The sequence below is a fragment of the Ursus americanus genome, chromosome 4, assembly GCF_024610735.1.
Source record: "Ursus americanus isolate L20-20 chromosome 4, mUrsAme1.1.p, whole genome shotgun sequence".
Classification (NCBI taxonomy): Eukaryota; Metazoa; Chordata; class Mammalia; order Carnivora; family Ursidae; genus Ursus; species Ursus americanus.
The window spans coordinates 97,119,920-97,141,674 of NC_142130.1; the positions used below are offsets into that span (position 1 = coordinate 97,119,920).

At 59.7% G+C, this 21,755-nt stretch overlaps 1 protein-coding gene across 1 annotated transcript in view; it reads left to right on the top strand.

The window, feature by feature from the left end:
* Positions 1-15,062, top strand: part of PDXK (pyridoxal kinase) — a 29,202-nt gene extending 14,140 nt beyond the window's left edge. Inside the window, exons 3-11 of the mRNA XM_045774160.2 lie at positions 3,764-3,868; positions 4,404-4,487; positions 5,591-5,637; positions 6,318-6,403; positions 7,347-7,392; positions 9,741-9,852; positions 10,396-10,532; positions 12,171-12,237; positions 12,481-15,062. Of these exons, the coding sequence (XP_045630116.1) occupies positions 3,764-3,868; positions 4,404-4,487; positions 5,591-5,637; positions 6,318-6,403; positions 7,347-7,392; positions 9,741-9,852; positions 10,396-10,532; positions 12,171-12,237; positions 12,481-12,593 (797 nt within the window). The 3' untranslated portion in view covers positions 12,594-15,062. The remainder of the gene's footprint in view (positions 1-3,763; positions 3,869-4,403; positions 4,488-5,590; positions 5,638-6,317; positions 6,404-7,346; positions 7,393-9,740; positions 9,853-10,395; positions 10,533-12,170; positions 12,238-12,480) is intronic.
* The last annotated feature ends 6,693 nt before the right edge of the window (positions 15,063-21,755 follow it).

Sequence of the window (21,755 nt, forward strand, 5' to 3'; positions counted from 1 at the left end):
CACGCAGAGCTCGATCCCACGACCCTGAGACCATGACCTGAGCTGAAACCACGCGTCAGACACTTAGCTGACTGCGCCACCCGGGAGCCCCGGTACCTCTCTAAAAAGAACCGGAAGCACTTACTGCAAGCAAGTGCCCGTCGAGGCCTGTGTGTGCGGGGAGAGTCACTGCACCCCTGTCCCGGCCGTGAGCCTCGCCCAGCACCGCGCTGCTCCGGCTGTCCAGCCAAGGCCCCGCGGCTGTGCGGTCTCCACCGTGTGGCGTACTCAGTGCCCGGCTCGTACCGCGTGTGACCGGCCAGAACACTTCAACTACATGCCATCTGTACCCTGCTCAACCAGCGGCCCTGTGGATCGCACGCGGGGACCCCTGAGCAATGCCTGGTCCCTGCAGAGGCTTCTGAGCACGGCCGCCCACACCGCTTGCCTCCTGGGGTGGGGCTGGCGTCGGGGCACTTCCAGCAGCTCTGTTCCCGAGGACGCAGTCCCGCGAGCCGTGACCCACCCACTCTTCCAGGTCAGAAAGCGCTGCTTTTTGACACCTTTCTCAGGATATTTATGTGCCGCAGAGTTAATTCACCTGGTGGAGCGTGTAATTCGGCGCTTGCTAGTACACTCACAGAGGAAACATTTTCACTGCTCCAGTGGGACCCATACCGGGCTAACGGCCTGACCCTCACCACTGCCCCCCCTCCGGGCCGCTGGACCCCTCACCTGTCTCAGCGATTTGCCTTCTGGAGATTGCATAGAAACAGAATCATAGGACAGGTGACCTTTAGCGGCTGAACCCCATGTTCTCCAGGCTCGTCCCCGTGCTCGCGTGTGCCCGTGCCTCACTCCTGTTCGTGGCTGAGTCACAGTCCGTCCAGTGTGGACAGACCACACTTGGCTTCTGTGTCCATTTGTTGATGGACACGGGTTGATGAATGCTGCTGCTGGGGGGCGCGTGGCTGGCTCAGTTGGCGAAGCGTCCGACTCTTGATTTCAGCTCAGGCCATGGTCTCAGGATCGTGAGATCGAGCCCCCGCATCGGGCTCTGCACTCAGGGCAGAGTCTGCTTGGGATTCTCTCCGTCTGCCCCTCCCCCCTCACGTAAATAAATAAATCTTTAAAAAAATGAACGCTGCTGTTGTGAACATCTTTCCGCACACGTTTCTGGGAGCAAATTAGTTTTCTCCCAGCGGGTAGACCCAGGGACACACTTGCTGGATCAGATAGTGACTCTGTGTTTGATCGTGGGAACAGCGGCCGACCGTCCTCCGCGCTGGCTGCGCCACTTTTCGGCCCTCCCGAGAAGTCTGAGGGCGCGTCCTTATCAGGCCTTACTGTTTGACTTGCCTTCGTCTTTTGCATTCAGCCAGCTTAGTGGTGTGAATGGGATCTGTTAAAAAACAAAATTCAACCAAGTCAATGGGCAGATCTAATTGGTTTTGTTAAATGTTTCACGAGTCGGGCAGCATCCTGTCTGGCGAGTAGAGGGGATCTCCACTGAGCCGAACCAAAGAGAGGTTTTTAAAGATTTATGTATTGATTTTAGAGAAAGAGCAAGAGAGACTGAGTGCAGGGGGGCGGGCAGAGGGAGAGAGGATCCCAAGCACACTCCTCGCTGAGTGTGGAGCCCCACGTGGGGCTCGATCTCATGACCCTGACATCATGACGTGAGCCGACAGCAGCTGAACCTCCCAGGCGCCCCTGAAAGAAAGATTTTTAAAGGCAGAGAGAGAGCATTAAAAAAACAAAAGAATAAAAGAATACTAGCAAGGAATGTCTTGGGCAAGGCCGCCCCTCTAAGGGGAGCAGGGGGGTCTATCAGCCAGTTTCCCAGGATTGACCAGGAAGGGCCATGTTGACTGGTGGAGGGCTCTGCTCTAGGGTCGAAAGTGCAGTTAGCTTCGGTGTTAACTCTCGGTTTACCGAGTTGGGGCCTTCACGTAAGTGACACCGCTTGGGGCCTGATCCTTTTTAACAGAGCTCGTGGTTTTGGCTGTAGACCGGGGCGCCTGGGTGGCTCGGTTGGTTAAGCGTCTGCCTTCGGCTGAGGCCATGATCTCGGGGTCCTGGGATCGAGCCCCGCATTGGGCTCCCTGCTCAGCGGGGAGTCTGCTTCTCCCCCTCCCTCTCCCCTTCCCCTGCTTGTGTGCTTGCTTGCTTTCTGTCAAATAAATAAATAAAATCTTAAAAGAAAAGAAATGGCCATAGATTGAGGCCGGAGAGTCTCCATCCTGGGGAAGCAGGTTTTCCGGAGAAGGGCTGGCACACTCTCCCAATTCAGGGCTGGAAAATAAATAACTGGGGCCTGGCGCCTTCTGTGCCCTTGGCGTGAAAGCAGCCGGAGACTACTTGTAAAGGATGGAGTGCGGCTACGGTCCAGTAAAACTGGAGCTTTGTTAATGGACACTGAAAATGGAATTTCATATAATTCTCACAAGTCATAAAGTATTACTCTTTTTTTTTCCCCAACCATGTAAAAATGTGAAAACTTGGTCTCAGCTTGAAGGCCATGCAAAAGCCTGCCACAGGCCAGATTGGGCTCACGGGGCCTGGTTTGTTGACCCCTCCTCTGGGTCCGCATTTCTCGGATTTGCTGTGGATAAGAACCAGCTGGGGCCTGCTAAACCTCGGTGCAGGGGCCCACCCCCAAAGACGGACTCAACTGGTGGGCCCAGGCCTGAGAATCTGCATTTCAGATGAGCCCCCGAGGGTGCCGCTGCTGCCAGTCTCAGAGACCCCCGGGGGAGAGGAAGGGTGATGTGCTTTGGAGGAGGGAGGCTTTGGGAGCTCAAGGGTCAGAGGAACATTCCTAGACGTTAAGGATAACCACAGTGTGCCGGGGTCCCCAGAACCACCCGCAGACGGGACAGTTTGCTAGGGGACCTCCCAGGACTCAGCACAAAGAGCTAAATAAGCCCAGGGCAAAAGCCCATGGGGAGGAGTCAGCGCCAGGCCCACACTCCAGAGACACCAGGACCACGTTTTCACGGGTGAGCTGCAGGGTGTCTGTGCTGTGGCCCCAGCCCTCAGCCTACGTGGGCAGGGGTCCTCCTGCGTGGCAGGGTGGTCCCCTAGAATTCCTGTTGGAGGCATGCTCTCTGCCTGTGTGCTTGGAGTGAGCACGTCACCCCGGCTGCCTGTCACCCTTGGGGACCTGGTAGGGCTGAGAACCCAGGTCACATCTGGCTCTTGGTCAGATCTCGACCAGATCTCGACCAGAGACCGGCTCTGCTTGTGGCTCAGTCTCCCGGGGCTGGGGTGGCAGGATGTGATGGGCCCCGCCTACCAGTGTGCCTGGGTCACAGTCACTGAGCCGTTGGGCCTGGATGGGGAAACGTGCACAGCAGAGGCTGGCAGAGCGAGCCCCCCCATGCACCCCCCCACGCCCCATGCACTCAGGGAGAAGGCACACAGCTGTGTCTTGTGCGTCAGCACGGCACCTTGGAGAGCTGACTGTCCTCGTGGCCCTGGATTGATTCCAGAGGGTGCGGGCAGTGGGAGGGGGACCCCTGGTGTCAGTAGGAACAACTCTAGGTGGCATACAAGCCAGGGGTGTGTGCGGGGGGCTCTGAGGCTGATGGTGTCGGGGACCCACCGAAGCACGGCCTCTGGGCGGTCTCCGGCCTTGCATCGGCCCCCGGGGAAAGCACCGTCCCCTGGCGTCATCCAGGGCGAGTGAGCAGTCGTCTGGGCCACAGTGGGCCATCGGGTAAGGCTGTGTCTCCACACATGTCTCGGTGTCAAGGCCCTGAATGTTGCGTTCTCCCCACAGGCTATGCACACTGGAAGGGTCAAGTGCTGAACTCAGGTGAGCTCCACGAGCTCTACGAAGGCCTGAAGCTGAACAACGTGAATAAATATGACTACGTGCTCACAGGTGAGTCCACGCGAGCTGGGAGCTGGTCCCCGTGCGCCTCGCTCTGGCACAGCCAGGCTCGGCCTCCAGGGACGTAGTGGGACCTCGGGGGTCCTGGCCACATGTGCTCACTCAGACGGGCCTGCTGTGTCACCACACGCTGTGGGCCCGTGTGGAGGACATGCACGGGGTGAAAATACCTAGGTCGGCCACATGCGGCCACCTGGTCCAGTGGCTCGTTAGCCAAGGTTACGGTAAAAATATCTATTTGTATTTACGTAGTTAGAAGCGAGTATGCTTATTATCGAAAATGGAAAAGACAAAAGAAGGAAAGTGTTCCTGCACACTTCTCACTCACGGCTTCTTCCTTCACCTCACACTTGGCATCTCTTTTGGGAAATGCCCAGTGTCCTCTCAGTGACTAGAGATGTTGGGGACACTTTGAGCCCCGCCTGCCGTTCTCTGGAGCAGAACGGTTTGCATGGCGCTCTTTCTCCTTGGTCAGTTGATGTGAGCCTTCTGTTTCATGAGGGTGGCCCGGATTTCCCTCCCAAAGGTTACACGAGGGACAAGTCCTTCCTGGCTTCGGTGGTGGACATCGTGCGGGAGCTGAAGAAACAGAACCCCAAGCTGGTGTACGGTAGGTGCTAGGCCGTCACCTCCTCAGGCAGGGTGGACCTGGGGGCCCTAAATGGGTGGCTCGGCCTCCTTCCTTCTGATGCCCCTCCTTCCCATTCCACCTCTCCCGGCCCGTAAGCTTTGAATGCTGGGCGTTCAGGGGCGTGTGCCTTCAGGGCTCTGGAAAAGGTTCAGAACGTCTTCACAGTGACCCTGGCATCTGTGTGGGGACAGTTATGAGAAGTGGGTTACGTACGTGTGGTAATCCGTGTCCGTGTACGAAGGCTGGAGCCGCCAGGCCCTGTGGCCAGTGTGCGTGGCGGGAGGTGGCCCCAGAAAGGACAGTAGAGGGTGTGTATGTCCTGGGTGTGGCCCAGCTGTCAGGCCGAGGCTGAGGCCCCTGCCCGGCCTGTCTGTCCCTAGCCCCAGGCCTCCACACCTGGGACTGGGGACTGGTGTCTGCCACCCAAAGGCCTCTCCAGCTAAGAGAAACGAAGGTTCAGGTTACTCTTGTCCCTCTCGGGCTCAGACACGGACATTCAGGGCTCTGCAGGGTCCTACCACGTGTGTGACACTTCCACATCCAGGACAGAACTGTAGCGGCCTGTCGTGGGGACCCCGCCATTGGGAGCAGGAACTAGGTTTGGGGGCCCACGTTGAGCAGCCCCTTCCATCAGAGGCCCCCACGGCCCCTGTGTGTTCTTGTCACTTCATCCATGCAGACTGGGCCTTCCCTGGGGTGCAGGTGTCCCATGTGTAGAGGCCGGTCCTTACCCTCAGCTGGCCCGATGGCAGGTCCTACACTGTGGCCCGCTGCCCGAAGGGAACGAGCTTGTATGTGGGCAGGTGACACCGTGGCTTCAGCCAGGAGGGGAGAATGGGGCTGCTGTTCTGCGTCCCTCTTTCCATAAAGGTGCAAATGATGTCAGATAAAAGTCAGAGCACTCAGTTGTCTGTGATGACAGGACGCAGAACGCCAGGTCACAAGGCGAGTGAAAGTAGGAGGCCATGCTTTTCCCAAGCTGTTAGCTGCATGTGTGAAATTTAACAAGGAAAAAAAACGTTAAGGGCTCTCATCCTGTCGGGTGCAGCGTTTGCTAATAGATGCTCTTTGTGTCTCCACAGTTTGCGACCCGGTGATGGGTGATGAATGGAATGGCCAAGGCTCCATGGTTAGTGATTTCATGCATATGATTCCACACACAGGACACAGCACACGTCCTGTGTTATCCTTGCCTGGAAGCAAGGGGTGGCAGACAGGGTTTATCGTCAAGGACCAGAGAGTAGATATTTGGGGCCCTATGTCCTGCTCTATCAAAACGCAGCCCCGGGCATCCGGCTGGCTCAGCTGGTGGAGCAGCGTGTGGGTCTTGATCTCGGGGTCCTGAGTTTGAGCCCCATGTTGGGTATAAAGATGACTTAAAATCTTTAAGGAAAAAAAAAAGCCACAGTTCGCAAAGGAACAGACATGGCTGTTTCCTAATAAAAGTTCACGTATGGACACTGAAATTTGAATTTCCTATAACTTCTGTGTGTCGAAAATGTCATTTTATTTGTTCTACTTTTTCTCCCAACTACATGAGAGCAGCCTGGCTGTAGGTTCCTGGCCCTGACGTCATGTAGAGCTGGGGTGCCACCCAGTGAGGAAGCCAGAAATCTGCTGGCAAGAATCACCGTGGCCCCCAGAGAGACCTGGGCCGGGAGGGATGGCAGGGGGTCAGCCCGTGCTGGCCATGCAGCGCCCTGTCTCAGGCCCCCACCTGGACCATGGGGCTCCTTGGCAAATATGCTCTGGTTCCATCTCCTCCTCTGTGTGCGTCAGCCTGTGTTCCTTGGTGCCCTTTCCTTTCAGTACGTGCCAGAGGATCTCCTTCCGGTTTATAAAGAGAAGGTTGTGCCGGTTGCAGACATTATAACCCCCAACCAGTTTGAGGCCGAGTAAGTAATCTGAAACCACTAAACTTTCAGACCTTCTCACAGGGTTGCCTCAAAGTGGAGCAGGGACCTGGCAGCAGGGTGGGGGGCAGGCCATTCTGCCTGGGGCGCCCTGGCCCAACAACAGCAGTGGGTGGTCATTTCACTCCGGGTCCTGTGATCGCGCTGACCCCCAGCCGTTTTCCTGAACAGCAAGAGCTTTTGGGGACAAAAAGGGGAGGAGCTGAGGGCACATGTGGGCGACCAGGCCACGGGATGGAGAGCCCATCCCAGCTGATGCAGGGGACCCCCCCTGGCGCTCCGAAACCCACGTCCCAAATCTCTACATGGGATTAAAAGGAGCCAGCTGGGCCCTCGCAGTAGCGAGCTTCAGAGGGCCCTTCTCAGACTGCAGGGCCACCTGATGAAGAACCAGTGTGGCGGGGGCGGGGGGGGGGGGTAGCGAGCAGTGCCGGCTGCCGTGGAGTGTGCAACTGAGTGTCCATGTGGGTTTGTCTCTGCCATGGTGTGGTTTGTTGGACCATCAGTGGGGTCCCCCTGTCTCTGAGGCTGCCTTTTGAAGGAGGGGTGGGGGGTGCCTGGACTCCTGGGGCCCCCGACCTGGCCGGTCCATCCTGGGCTCCCAGAAGACCCTGAACCCTTGGTAGACCTGTGTGAGAGTGGTATGTTAACCATTTACAGTTTGCATTTCACATTTTGACTTTCGTGGACATTGGTCACTCTCATGGTCCACTAAGGGGCCATGTGCTGCTGTCCCTTGCTGTGTTTAAATTTTATTCTCAACTGGTCCTTAGCCATGTCGCAGTCGCCACCAGGTTTATGGTGGCCAGCAGACACTGAGCTCTTGCGGGGATGGGAGGGGTTTACCAGTGCCACCACAGCTCTGGGGATGTTTCTAGTAGGACCCGGAGAAGCAAGGTCTCACCTGTGCTCACCTGTCTTGCAGGTTACTGAGTGGCAGAAAGATCCACAGTCAAGAAGAAGCGTTAGCGGTAAGACCTTCTGAAGCCTGGCATGGAACAAGTGGCACCGTGCGTGGTGGGGAGGGGACAGCCGTACACCCTTGGGGGTGGGGGATGGGCACCCAGGTGGCGGGCATCCTGGTTCCCGCCAGCCGGCAGGGGCTGAGGGACGTGTTGTAAATTCCCTGTTGGCCCCTGCCTTGGGCACCTGCAGCTCTAGCGAGCGTCTGGGTCTGGGCTAACCCGCTGCCTGCTCTGCTCATAGCAGTGGTGCCTGGGTGGGCTTCCTGGGGCGGCTGTAACGCAGTGCCCCAGACCAGGTGCCTGAGAACAGAAATGTCTTCTCTGTGGCCCCAGGAGCCAGGAGTCTGAGTTCAGGGCGTTGGTGGGACCCTTCTTGGTCTAAATCTGTGGGGAGGAACCTGTTCCTTGCTTGTCTCCCAGCTTTCGGTATCCCTGGGTTTGTAGACCCATTGCCAGTCTCTGCCTGTGTCTTCAAGTGGCCTCCTCTCTTTCTGAGGACGCCAGGCAGGTTGGATCCAGGCCCATGCTGGTGACCTCATCTTAACCGGCTTGCATCCGCACAGACCCTGTTTCCAAGGGAGGAAACAGGAGACACTCCGAGGTTCTGGGCCAAGGGTTCCCACATCTCTCTTTGGGAGACACAGCTCGGCGCACGACAGTCACAGCATTTCCTGAGCGCTTGCTGTGTACCTGGTACCGTGAGTCCCATGCACCTGTGACCCGTGTGTGTGCACGGGAGGCAGCCCTCCGGACAAGCGTGCCACCGCCCCAGCCAGTGTAGTCAGAGAGGGGCCCAGAAACCACCTGTGCCAGCTGGGGTCCAGCAGAGACCCGCGGGACGGCATGCGCGTGGCCGGGCACGCAGGGGTGCCGGTGTGTGCGTGTGCACATATGTGGGGTGGGGTGCGTGTCTGCACACACGTGTGCAGCTGTCTGCTTGTGCACCAGGAGACTTACTATGAGCTGTTGGCTTCTACTTTTGGGGGCTGGCCAGGCACATCCGGGGCCCGCCGAGTGGAGAAGGGCCAGCCAGGCGCATCCGGGGCCTGCCGCAGGGCCGGCTGGAAACGAGGCAGGGGAGGTTTCTTTGAAGTTCTTTTCAACTGTCCCCGTGGAACTCGGTGCCGGTGAGTCATGTAGCCTTAGATGGAGCGGCCCCGGTCCGGCACAGCAGGGCCCTCCAGCGTCCAGGGCTGGGCGCCGTCGGAGCTGTGCCGTGTCTTCGCAGGAGACAGGTCCGAGTGCAGGCCCTGCTCTGCCGCGGCAGGCCCGAGGGGCTGTGGAGCCTGTCTGGCCAGGGCTCAGGGTGCCAGGGGATAGCGGTGCCCCTTCTCCGCACCCTGGGGCCTCGGCGTCCCAGGAGCCAATGCGGCCACATGCTGCGAGAGTTCTAGGCAGTTCCCGTGGCGTGCCCGGCGCAGGGTGGGGGTGGGGGGCGGGGTACACACACCGGGCAGAGGATGGGCTCCGGAGCAGAGGGGCCACCAGCGTGGTCCTGAGCCTTGGTCTGAGCCCGTGGCTCCGGGACGACAGGCCCTCCTCCCACCGCGACGGAGAGAGGGTGCCGCCACGTGACCCCGGCCGGTTTTGTCCCGGCTCCCAAGCCCTGGGCGGAGGAGGCTCGCGGCACAGACACAGGGGTGACTCAGGGCGCCTTCTCCTGGGCTGGGGGAACCTGACGGGGACCCACACGGGCTCCAGGAGCAGAAAAGCCAAACGCATCGCCCCCTTCAGGGCCGCAGGAGAGACTTTCGGGTCGCAGAGTGACCCTTAGCCGTCCGGTCCTAGAGGCTGAGCCAGCGGCCTCCTCCTGGAGTCCAGCCCCCTTCCCTGACATGAGCGCGCCCCTCTCACGTAGCTGGCACTCTCCTGAACCCCCAGTTTACCCAGTGGGTGTTGCGTCCCAAGACGTGTGTTCCAGGAGGGCAGGGAGCCTCTGGCGTGTCACTGGGCACCCCCACCAGAGCTGTGTCCGTGACTACATGAGCGAGTGGTGGAAGGGGGCGCCCTTCCTGGTGGGCTGTGTGGGGCCAGACGAGAAAGGGCAGCCCATCCGGAGCAGGTGGGCACCTTCCTCTGCAGTGAGAGTACGGTTGGGCGTCGGGTCCGGCAGGGGTGCGGCTCCAGGCTTCAGGCAGAGGGCATTGGGCTGGCGGCTCCAACATGACAAGCTGCCACCTGGCACGCCCGCGCTGGCTCCCCGCGTTCACAGGCTCTGGTCTCCGCCCCGTCAAGCCAAGCCCTGTTCAAGTGCATTCTTGGCACAAGGGCTGATGGTGCCCAGCTTCCCGGGCAGCTGGGAGCCCTGGCACGGGTGGCCACGGTGTGGCTGATGCACCCCTGTGCCCCAGCAGGTCATGGACGAGTTGCACGCGATGGGCCCTGACACGGTGGTCATCACCAGCTCCAACTTGCCGTCCCTGAGGGGCAGTGACTACCTGATCGCCCTGGGGAGCCAGAGGATTCGTAAGTTCTGGGAGGGCCTGTGGGGCCTCATGTGTTGATCTTAATCGTGCAACTGCCACCCGGGTTGGTGTTTTCTGCACAGTGCCAAAACGACACAAGAGGCCGGGGTCACACTGCTGCCCCAGAGATCACGTGGCCTTCTCACCGCTCCCTCTGTGTCTGTGGGAGAGTATACCCCACACCCCCATGCACCCCCGCCCATACTCCCCCATTTCAGTTAGTTCACAGTCCCCAAGGCTCTAGGAGCACTCATTACTCCCCTGGCCGTGGGCTCCCTCTGCGTCCCGTCACGGGCGCTGGTCCCTCATGTGCCGCTGTGCCGTGCCCCCCCCCCCAGGCCACCCTGCTAGGGGTTCCAGTATCCACATTCTTCCTCGGGACAGGGTGTCTGTCCCAGTGAAACCCTGAGAGGCGACACTGGCCCTCCTTGCCGCCATGCAGGGAAGGAGTGGGGGAGGGGGGCACGCCAGTTCCCAGGCCGAGGGGCTGGTCCTCTGCTGGCCCAGGGTCTTAGGGCTCATTGGCCGTGCTCTTCTCCTCCAGGGAACCCCGATGGCTCTGTGGTGACAGAACGCATCCGCATGGAGATGCACAAGGTCGATGCTGTCTTCGTGGGCACCGGGGACCTCTTCGCCGCCATGCTCCTGGCATGGACGCACAAACACCCCAACAACCTCAAGGTCAGCAGGACGAGCCCCTTCCCTGCCCCCAGCGGGGACGATCTGGGTGCCGCAGGGGCGTAAACAGGACGGCATACACCATGCTGGAGTCGTCCAGGTCCAGCTACGGGGCAGTGCCGAGCCAGACGAGGTCCGGGGCTGTGAGCTGAGGCCTGGGAGGGTCACTGTGGCCTGAGCGAGTCTGTCAGTAGGGGCATCTCCCAGGAGAGCAGCCCAGTCAGCGTTGGCCCTGAAATGTCATCACCAAGTGACTCGATAGACCCAGAGGCTGGGATGAGGGATGAGGGTCAGGGCTCCGAAATCAGTCTTGCAAAAGGTTCATCCTTTGCTAGGAGTTGTCTGTGTGTCCGTCTCTCCTCCCGCTTCCTGCATGGTGTGTAAATGTCCGCAAATGCGGGTGTGTAGAGAGAAAGCCATTTTGCACAGGCATTGCTGGGCGAGGGGAGCAGTTGGTCCTGATGTGGTAAACTGGGGTGTGGGGTGTTGCGGGTCTTTCCCGTGTGCCCTGTGGCGAAGCTCAGGAATGACAGCCGCGCTCTCCGACTTTCCTTTGCGCCCCGTGCAGTGTAGTTGCGTCGTGACGTCCGTCATGCTGTGTCCTCCTTCAGCATGTTGGAAGCATGGGACTGGAGACCCGCTGTGCACAAGGCTGCCCTGGCCACCGGGCCCCTCTCTGCATACTGCGGTGGCAGAGGAGGAGGCCCCCATGTCTGGAACGTGCACAGGAGGGGCAGCTGTGAGGGGTGGTTAAGAGAGAGGAAGCATGCCTCATCTGTGCTGGGCCCACTGGCGGAAGGAGGAGCTTCGAGTCAGGATCTGAAAGTGGATTCTCCTAAAACTGTCTTTACTGGGCACCAGGAGGGGCCCCGTCTGCCCTGGGGGCAGGCACACAGCGTCCCTATCACATCAGTCCCACTTGTGAAACGCAGGGCTTGGGCAGAGCCCAGCCCCTGTTACCTACAGGGCTCAGGGACAGGTGCTGTGATGTGAAACCCTAATATGCTGTGTCTTGGCCGGTGCCCGCCCCCAACAGCCAGGGACGAGGGTGAGCACAGACCTGCTGTTTTAGTTGGCAGCCATGGGCGTTTCATCTAGTACAGGGCACCTTGGCCAGCTGGTGCCCAGTGGAGGCCTTGCTGCTGGGCCGCCTGAGGCCAACTCCAGGTTCAGCACGGCCCTGGGTCCCGGAGTTGGGCGGGAGGGAGTTCCACTCACTTCCCCAGCTCCTACTAAGCCCCGAGTCTTCGACTTTAAGATGCAAGCAATGATCTTGGCTGACTTTGGGGTAGGAGCTCTTTTCCGTAGATTCTTTACAACTACTTCATTCCAGAAACACTTGTATTAAGCTTCTGCTGCATGCCAGACAATACTGACAGGTCCTAAGGCTCAGCCCTTCCCCAGGGTACACGGGCCAGAGGGAGGCGGTTAAATTTCATACGCGGGCATTTGCCCAGCCCTCCTGGGGTCTTTGTGGCGACCCGTCCCCGGGTGGGGAGTGAGTGATGGTAAAGCCAGTGCCCTGGTGACTCGAGGCAGGGACAGTGCTTGTTGGCACGGAAGACCCCATTCGGACTTGGGGCATCATGGGAATGGGGGAACCACAAGGTGTGTGTCTCTCCCACACCCCTGTCCCCACAGGTGGCCTGTGAGAAGACCGTGTCTGCCATGCACCACGTTCTGCAGCGGACCATCAGATGTGCAAAAGGTACCTCCTGGCTGGGCCCGTAGGCGCGTGGAGCGGCTGCCACCGAGTGGAGTGGGGGGGCGGGGGAGACGGCACCTGCCCTCCACTGGCCTTGGCGCAGGGGCGGAGGCCAGCGTGCGGAGCGCTGTGCCCGGAATGGGAACTGCAGACGTGACGTGGGCTCTTGGCTCGGGCAAGGGAAAGGGGGCGGGAACGTCAGGGCAGCTTCTGCTGTGTCCCTGCCATTGACGCTGTGTCCCGTAGGCCAGGCAGCGGGAGGGCAGAAGCCCACCCCGGCGCAGCTGGAGCTGAAGATGGTCCAGAGCAAAAAGGACATCGAGGACCCAGACATCGTGGTCCGGGCCGCAGTGCTGTGAGGCCCGTGTGCTGCCCCCTAACGCACGGCGCGTGGTGTCTCCCTTGTTGTCCCGTGAGAATGTAGCGTCTGCCTTAGAGCTGTGACTGAAACTTGGTCTTTTTTCTTTCGTGAGTGTACGGCATCAACTGGTCTTAATTGTGAAAATGTGCTGGTCGTGCTTTTCAGAAGTAACAAAGCAATCACAGAAATCTGTTATTTGGGGAACGCAGCTCCCCGGCGGCTCTCCTGGCTCGGGGCGCCGTGTGTCCCGTCCCGAGTGGGCTGGGGCTGGGGCAGCCCGGGCTCTGTGCGTCCCCGAGGATGACTTGGGTTTAACCATCTGTGTCTGGAAGAATTATGCCAAATCTCTGTTGTCTTTCTGACCTGACCCTCTGTGCTCCTGCTTCAGACGTCTCGTTTGTCCCCTAGGTATCGGGCAGGTCGCCGGGGAAGGTTTCCCCCCGGGGATGGGTTGACAGCAGCTGGCCCAGCACACGCAGGCCCTGTGCAGTCATGCTGGGGGGCCCCTCTCCAGGCCCCGAGCATTCAGGCTGGTCTGCATGTGTCACACCCATCCGTGGGACCAGGGACCTGCTGGGTGACATGATGGAGACAAGGAAAGGTCCTGCGGGGCGAGGACAGCTTGTGGGAGAACAGCACATCGCGTTCCCTTTGGAAGACTCCCCTAGTCTGTGGCGCGGCAGGTCGAGTAGGCCTGTGGTTGCCCCTGATGCCACGGTGCTGGTGCGGAGACGGGTACAGTAGGGCAGCGGGGACGCCTGCCCTCCCTGCTCGGTTCCACCTTCTGTGCCAGCCGGAAGCCGGGGAGCAAGAGCGCCTCGAAAAGCCAGCTGCAGCTGCACCCGCGCCTTCCAGGAGAGGGACGGGGCAGAGGGCCGGGGGCAGCTCCCAGATGCCGCAGGCGGAGGCCACCCCCGGGCCTTGACACCAGGCTTGTTGTCCACTTTGCCCAGAATTGTGAGGACCCCTAGGTGTGGCTGCCAGCACCCTGAAGACTCGGCCTGCCTCAATCCAGTGTCTGGCCCCCGAACCCCCATCCCCACTCTGGGGGTGCAGGGGTCCGCCTCTCCCGGGAGCCCACAGCCTGCGGGGGGGGGCAGCAGATGGCGGCCCCTGGGAAAGCAGGCCCTCCCCGGGGACCCCCCCTTGCCCATGTCCCACAGTCAGGTCCTGTCTTGTAGCCCGCACCCACCCCTGCGGCCGTTCCCCACAGCCTCCGGAACCACTGCCACCTCCTTAGTGGGGCGTTCTTCACTCTGGTGAAGACTCCCCGAAACAGAAACGCTGGCCTCCGTGTTGTTGCACCACTTTTCTTTCCTCCCAGTCTGCCCACGTCCTGAGTGTCTTAACTCATGTGTTAATGCCAGGCAGCCTGTGCACCGGCTCGGTGGCTCGCAGCTCCCACAATGGGCACAGGTCAGGGCTCTGTGTCCCTGTCGTGTGTCCTGATTCCGAGGACCGGGCTCCACTTAGCCCTGGGGCAGAGCCAGGCCGCCTGTCACTGCCAAGCAGAGCTGAGGAGATGGCCACGCCGCCGGGAGCAAAGAAAGCTTTTTCTCCCTCTTCTTTTTTAATATCGAGAGCAAGGGTAAGACAGGAAGGAACCTGATGTGTCTCTCCGCAGTGAGATGGTAGAAAAGGCTCCCCGAAGCTATGGTACAGGGCGGAGGGGCTTGCTGTGTACATACGGTGGCCTTGGGGAACACCCTGCAAACACTGTTTGACTCCCTGTTCTGTACCTTTTATTTCAGAGGCTTAGCCTTTGTGTTCCACTCAAATCCCTTCCTTCCTGTACTCTGTGTAGAATGATCATTATGCCACCGTAAAGCTTCCTGTCACATCGTGAACTTTCTGGCGGGATCAGGACGTTTTCCTCTGTCTCCTGTGGCTGTGAAGCCCCAAGCACTGGGAGAGGAGGTGTCTTGAGCCCTCTGTACCCGGCAGCGGGAACCGGGCGTCCTGAGAGCCTCTGCAGAGTGCGGGGCTCCCCTAGAAAGTGTCAGCTTCCACGGGAGACCATCCAGCCCTCTAGCTCCCAGCAAGGTGTGTGTGTCCGTGCTGCTGCTGAGTCCCTGCCATCCCGGCCTCGGCCCTCCGTGCACATCGAGGCCTGGCTTGTCTGTGCTTAGAATTTCCCATCCAGAAGTCCGCCGTGGTCATTAGCAGTGGTTTTTTTATACAGGTCGGGTCCAAATTAGAATTAATCTTTGTTTCTACTTTCCATAGTTTGGTAACATGCAAAGTAATAATTATATATTTTAAGATGAGAGATGTATTGGTCCTAAATTGCCTGCTTATGACCAGAGTACAGATTTCAATAGTTTTTCAAAGCTGCTGTAGACCTTAAAGATGAAATACAGAATATCCTTTTTTTAAAACCATTTTCAAATCATTGCCAAGTCCTGCTAAGGTAATCGTGTCAATCTGCATTATTTTTGTAATATATGTCCGCGATGGAAAAATGGTGCTTTGTCGTCCTGTTCTTAAACTTGCTGCAACCGGTTTTTAAACGTCTGACTTTACGACGGACTGAGCGTGGTCTGGTGAGCAAGCGGAGGGTGACCGTCCCGTCCGCCTGGAAGCCAGAGCACGCTGCCTGCACCGTGGTGCCCGAGTCCCGGTGCAGACGCACGATTCCCTCCCACCTCCATCATCCGGGAAGAGTACTGCTGTGCGCTGGAGGGGAGGGCAGGTGAATCCTGGCCTCTGCAGGGGAGGCTGGGGGGAGTGGGACCAGGTAGGCGGGCCCTGGCAGCACTGGGTGTCCTGAGGCCTCTCCCGACTCTCCATTGCCTCCTTGCTTGACTTCATGCTCACTCCCAGGTGAGAAGTACGGTAAAGGGAGTGACAGCGTTCTGAATGCTGGCCCGGCACCGTGAGCACGCCCTCTTCTTATCCCCCCCGACCCTTTGATGGGACCACCTGCCTGGGGCTTCGGGTCCATATCTGCCTGAATCGGAGGCCCCCCGTGAGCACTCTGTATTCCCGCACCAGAGGAGCTGGGATCCCTGTCTCCTTCTCGGCCCCCTACCCGGTCACTCGGGCATCCCTCAAGCAGTCTCCCTGTGGGATGCGGTGTCAACAGGAGTCCCCCATCCCAGCACCTGCCTGGGCCAGAAATCACGGAAGGAAGTTTGAGTGGCCAGAGGGGATCATGCAGATCAGGGTGCTGCGAGTGTGGTCCTCACCGTCTGAGTCTGCGTGGGAGCCATGTGGCCCCAGACTGCTCTGCCCAAGAGGGGCACGGCTGCTGAGCCCACCTGTGTTCACTGCACGCCACCTCCCGCTGCCAGGCTGCAGGGCCCTCCCTTCTCCTGTCACTCGTGCAGCTCTTTGCACTAAACTTCCCTATGAGCCGGGTCGCGTTCACAGCAGGAGCACAGTAGCTGGAGGTGCTGGGTGGGCACTCGGAAGGACCCTGTCCCTGAGCGTGCAGCTCCGGGAGGCCAGGTCTACTGCCCCAAGCCAGGAAGCCTCGTGCTGGGGCCTGGTTAGTCTGGAGGGCGGCACTCCCCCAGGAGACCTCCCACTTCATTTCCGCCGAGGGGGCTGGTCCGGCTGGACCCCTGAAGCACAGTAGCAGTGGTCAAGTACCCACACACATGTGGCCACGGAGCTGGTGTGCGCATGTGTGTGTCTGTGCTGTGGTCGCTTTGCGGGGGGGCAGCGGGGCAGTCGGAGGGTCTGTGCGGGTGAGAAGCGTCCTGTACCCCTGCGTGTTTTTATAGAGAGCCCGCTCTGGTTGCAGAATCCAGCCCTGCACTTGCAGCCTCTGCCGGCAGGGGGCGGGTGGGCGGGTCCGGGCCCCACCTCGGAGCTTGCACACCTCACCACGCCCTCTAGGGGGCGCTTCAGTAGCGCACGAGTCTCCAGGGACTGCAGCCCGGTCTTGGGGTCTGCGACCTGGGGCCGTGCTGACCTCAGTGCTGCCCCGGGCTGGCCGGGTTCCTAACATGCCAGGCTGCTGGTGCGCGTGTCGCCCTGTGGACTCCGCGGGTTCTCTGCAAAACCGTTTGTTTCCCTGCGTGATGATGCGGGTTGATGACATCAGCATCTCCTGAGCTGCGTGCCCCCCTGTCCTAAGAGGCTGTACTCACAGACGGCACAATGGGTTCCTTTGCTTAAGGCAGAATCTGATGAGTGATTTTAGTTCTGACTTAGAGGATATTTTCACACTTTGTAGTAACGGAAGGTTCTTCCCAGAATTTTTTTTGTAAATTCTGGCAGGGTAAAGAGGCGTTGTAAAAGCCCTCCCACTGTTGGAGCCCAGCAGAGCCCTGCATTCCGGGCAGGAGACGTTGTGTCCACCCCCGAGCCCCGGCTGCCAGGGAGCTTTGGGTGGGATGAACAAGGTCAGCTGCAGCCTGCCCTCCGCCCCGCCCCACACTAGTCTGGGGCAGGTCCCCACCTGCGTCCGGAAGCCCATTCTGTTGGGAAAGGCCTTCCTGAGGCTGTGGGCCACTCAGCTGGCCCGGGTGTCACTCACTGTGGCCAAAGGTGGCCTATGAAGCCGGAGAGCAAGGGTCCTCGTCTCCGCCTGGCAGAATTGAGCTGAGGAACGGAGAGGGGAGCCTGTCACCCGAAACCTCTAGGCCACCTGCCCTGCAGAGCCGGGCAGTCTGGGGAGGGAGCTGGGGCACCCCCCATGCTGTTCTGAGCTGCAGAACAAGGTCCCTGGCTTCAAAGCCATCATATTTACTTTCTCACGCGGGACCCAGCTCCTGGCACGAGGAGGGGCAGTGCCGGGGGACAGAGAAGGAGAGTGATGGGCCTGGCCGCAGCCTTCAGCATATCCCAGACAACAGAGGGGAAGCAAAACGCGCAGCAAGAATGTATAGCCTTAGTGCACCCCACAAAATATTGGGGACCGTTGTCCTGACGGGCAGCGTACATGTTACGCTCTTGGGAACGGGAGGGGAGTTGTGCAGGCACAGCATCGAGACCCCAGGACGAGGAGTGTGTGGACGGTGTTGTGAATGCCTTGGACCGTGCAGCCGCGTGCTCTCTGATGTAGGATTCTAGTTGGGACTGTGGCCAACGATTGCAAAACTGGACGGACAGGAGGACCGAGGCGCTGACTCAGCCTGACCGGGGCTGGCCTGTGCCTTCCTGGAAATTAACTCAGATGGTGGCGGCTGCTGCGTGGGAGAGGGGGGAGGGTCTCTGAGGTCCGGGGCGTGGTTTGGGCAGCCCCGGGGTCTCCAGCCCCACCTTCCGAGCACGTGTGGATGTCTACGCAGTCCGTGTCTGTGTGCTACTGACTCGCGATTATCCACAAATAAATCTCTTTCTGGTGAATGTGTTGCAGTGCGGTGATTTCCTGTCCTGTCGGGAACTCCCCGTGTATTATCCCCTGGCACCCGAAGCCCCCCGGCCCACCGGACGCCCAGCAGTGTTCATTGCTGAGAGCCATGGGAGTGAGGCCCTGAACGTGCCCCCCCCTTAAAGGAATGAGCCTGCCCGGCCCGACCCTACCCAACCCACCAGCCGAGGCCCAGGTCCTCTCTCTCTCATCCGCTCTGTCCCCAGGAGGGTGGGGCTCCCTTTCCCCAGCCCCTCCAGGCCAGAGTCTGAGAACTGGCTTCAGCCACTGATCCGTGTCACTGCTCCTTCCGGGCTCCAGTGCCTGGGTTTCGGTTCCCGCACCCCTAGGTGGTGACAGCGCTGGTCGTACTGGCCGGGCAGGTACCGCGCTCCCGCTGTGATTCACCCACACTTGTGAATTGGGGGGGCAGGCAGACTCCAGGAGCACCAGGCTCCTCACCCGCCGGAACGGCACGGGGAGGGTGGGAGAGAGCGTGGGAATTGCTTTGTGTGAAATGCCTCACACTCCACCTCTCAGACCTGCTGCGGGCTCCGCCATGCCCCTGCGTGGGCCCTCGAGGCCCTCCTGGAGGACGGCTGCGGGTGGCTCCCGTAGCGCACTTCCACAGGTGCGGTGGCTTAAAGCAATGCAGATGTGCACGCCGGGTGGAGGGCAGACGGGTCGAGAGGTGCGCAGGGCTGCTTCCTCCCGGAGGCTTTGGGGAGAATGTACTCTCTGCCTTTTCCGGCTTCTGGAGGGGCCTGTACTCCTGGCTAATGGCCCCTACATCACAGCTGGCAGTCCAGCCTCTCTAGTCTGACTCTGACCCCTGCCTCCTCTTCTAGGGACCCTAGGGGGACAGTGGCCCCCAGAGAGTCCAGGATCACTGCTCGAACTCAAGACCCTTAGTTCAATCACGTCTGAAACGTCCCCTTGCCAAGTAAGTCAACATCCAGGTTCAGGGCCGTCCTTGGGGGGACCTCGTTCAGCCCTGTGTGTCCCATAAAAGAGACGGAGGTGAGGTACCCGGGTCCTCACACAGTCACCTGTCTCCCTGAGGCTCTGCATGGAAGATGCAGCAGAAGACCATGCGGGGCTGTCGAACCTCAACGGTGGAGGGGAGGGGGGAGACCAGGCTCCAGTCCAGGCCCCGCCCTGGAGACCACACCCCCTAGGGCTTTCCCGGACTGGTTCCTGGAAAAGAGCCTAGGCCCCGCCCCTGAGCTACCGCAGCATGGAGGGGCTGCCATCCCAGGCTGGCCGGTGAGGACGGAAAAAGGGACGAGGCAAGGAGAGGGAAGAAGATGCATGGCGGGGTGTGACCTAGCTGGCCAGGCGGCCTGCTGGGCTTCCAGGGCTCCCATCTCTCCCATCTTCTCCCGTGGGTCAAAGTCCACCCCGCAGGGGGACGCACCCCTGGGCTTTGGAGGCGTGCTGCCTAGCCTCGTGGCAGGTGTGGGTCCCACTGGATCGGCCATTGGTGCCAGAGCTGCCACAGCGGAGGCCAGGGCAGGTTGGGATGGACAGGCTGGGGAGGCCCGGGGCCTGCAGAGGTGCGCTGGGTGCCGCGCAGTGACAGGAAGCCTGAATCAGAGGAGGGTTACCCCTCCTCCATCGTCTGGTCACTTGCCAATCGCCGGCCTGCCAGTCACTGCCAGCTCTGTGCTCGTGGGTGCGTGCAGTGGGAGCGCCGGCTGGAAGGGCGTGTGCCTGTGTAGTCCCAAGAGGTCAGCAGTCCCCGCGCAGGGCCTACACCTGTTTGTAGTCCCAGCCTGCTGGGGGTTCCGGGCCTCCGGACGTTTGCCAGTGGAGCAGGACAGAGACGGCCTCAGCACGGTTTCACTCTGCTCTTCTCTCATGAAGACTGTTACGTGGAGAGCGCCTGGGTGGCTCCGTCAGTGAGCAACTGCCTGCGGCAGGCCGTGATCCCCGGGGTCCTGGGCTCCAGCCCTGCACGGGGTCCCCTCAGCGGAGAGTCTGCTTCTCCTCCTTCTGTGGGCTCTCTCTCAAATAAATAAATCTTTTCTAAAAAGTGTTACATGGACATTTTAATAACTGTGATTGTGTTCAGGTCTTTAATTATTTTACAACAGGATTTTTCATCCTTTTCTCCCCACTGTCAAGAGTTCTTTATACATTAGCAGTATTAATCCTTAATAAGTTACAGATATGTTCTCCAAGTTTGTAATTTGACTTGTAGATTAAAAGCCTGTGTCCAGATCTGGACTAGAGAGGAATTCACACATTCCTCTAGAATTCTCATTTTTTTCTAGCCTTGTCTGCTGGAGCCATGTGCCTGCCTTTGCAAGGACAGAAAATGCATTAATGCCGTTTCCAAGCAGCTCCGTGAGTCTCCCAAGCACCCCACCTGGTGGTGACAGATTACCCACGCCAACGACTGTGTCCAGGGCACGAGTGACATCAGTCCCTTGCTCCTCTCTCGGACGACGTGCATCTGATCTCATCTGAGTCAGCCGACCGTGCCTTCCACAGGGACTGTGTTCCGGGAGCAGTTAGAGCTGGGGTGAGGGGGTGTGCTCCTCTGAGCTGGTGAGGAATCCAGGGGCCCCCTGGAAGGGCAGAACCAGGGCACGGCACAGTGAGCTGACTCGTCTGGCCTGGAGGGATGCAGGGTCAGGCTTTGGGAAAAGTGACAGTCCCCAGGCAGCCAGGAAAGGTGCCCACCTGCTGGCCCAGGGGAGCTCTTTCCCGCCGGGGGAGCTTGAGCACTGGGGTGATGCTCGGTGGTGGGCCAGGTCCCTTTCCCAGTCTTCTCAGTCCTGGAGAAGCAGATGGCACTCCCCGGGTGAATGGAGCAGGGCTTAGTAAGGGGCCGTTCCAGGCATATGAGGGATCACGGCGGGGCGGACGTCACCGCCTGGCACGAAGGCCTACCTGGTGGATGAGTTGCAGAACTGGGGAAGAGTCCTGTTGTAGGGATACACGGACAGGAGCCCCACGGTGGTCCCTGCACTGAGGGGCCGGGGTGGGGGGAGGTGTGCAAATGGAAGAGTTCCAGCCCAGCATGTCCCCCAAAGCAGCCCTGGATTACTGTCCCCGTGCTGAGCTGCAAAACATGCTAAATCTTCATTTCAGGGCAAAACTGCTTGACTGCCAAGACTAAGAGCCTGTTAGGAAAGCTTCTTATTCTTCTAGTTCGAGGACAGAGACTAGGTCACCTAGGTCACACATGGCTCGTATTGGGGTGTCCCTCAAAGCTTCAAAGCTGTTTGCTCACCATGCAACCCTAGCGTGCTCACGCCTCCCTGGAGATCCCACAGCCCTATCCTTCAGCCGCAGACCCGGCACAAGGGGCCACATGCCACAGACACAAAGAGGTTTGGGAACCCGAGACCAACTTGACCCACGGACACCTCACCAGTCCGCCCTCTCCCGAGAACGGTAACGTTGTGCCCTTTATTTACAAAACGCAGACACAGGGCCAACCAAGCACAGGACTGACGGCTCCGATGGCGGGGACCCTCTGTTGAGAAGCAGAGATGCTGTTGCCCATCGTCACGAGCACACGCAGCTCAGAGCAAGAGCTCCAGACACCCTCCTGGTGGCCGGTGCTCGGCGAGGCCAACCCACTCTGGTGCGCGCCCACCTGTTACCGGAAATGTTACGGCCTCTGGCGCACGTATCTGTGTTTCCACCAGAGTGTAAGGCGGTGTGTGAATGCGTCCAAGTACTCTAGAATAAGATTTACCCAAATCCTTTCATTTTATGGAGGAAACTAAGGCCTGGAGACAGGATGGAGTCCAGGCCTGAGTCTGGGGAGCCGTGGTTTGAACACAGGCTCCTGGAATCCTGGGTCCTCCACCCACTCGCTGTGACCTTGGGCAAATCCCGCAG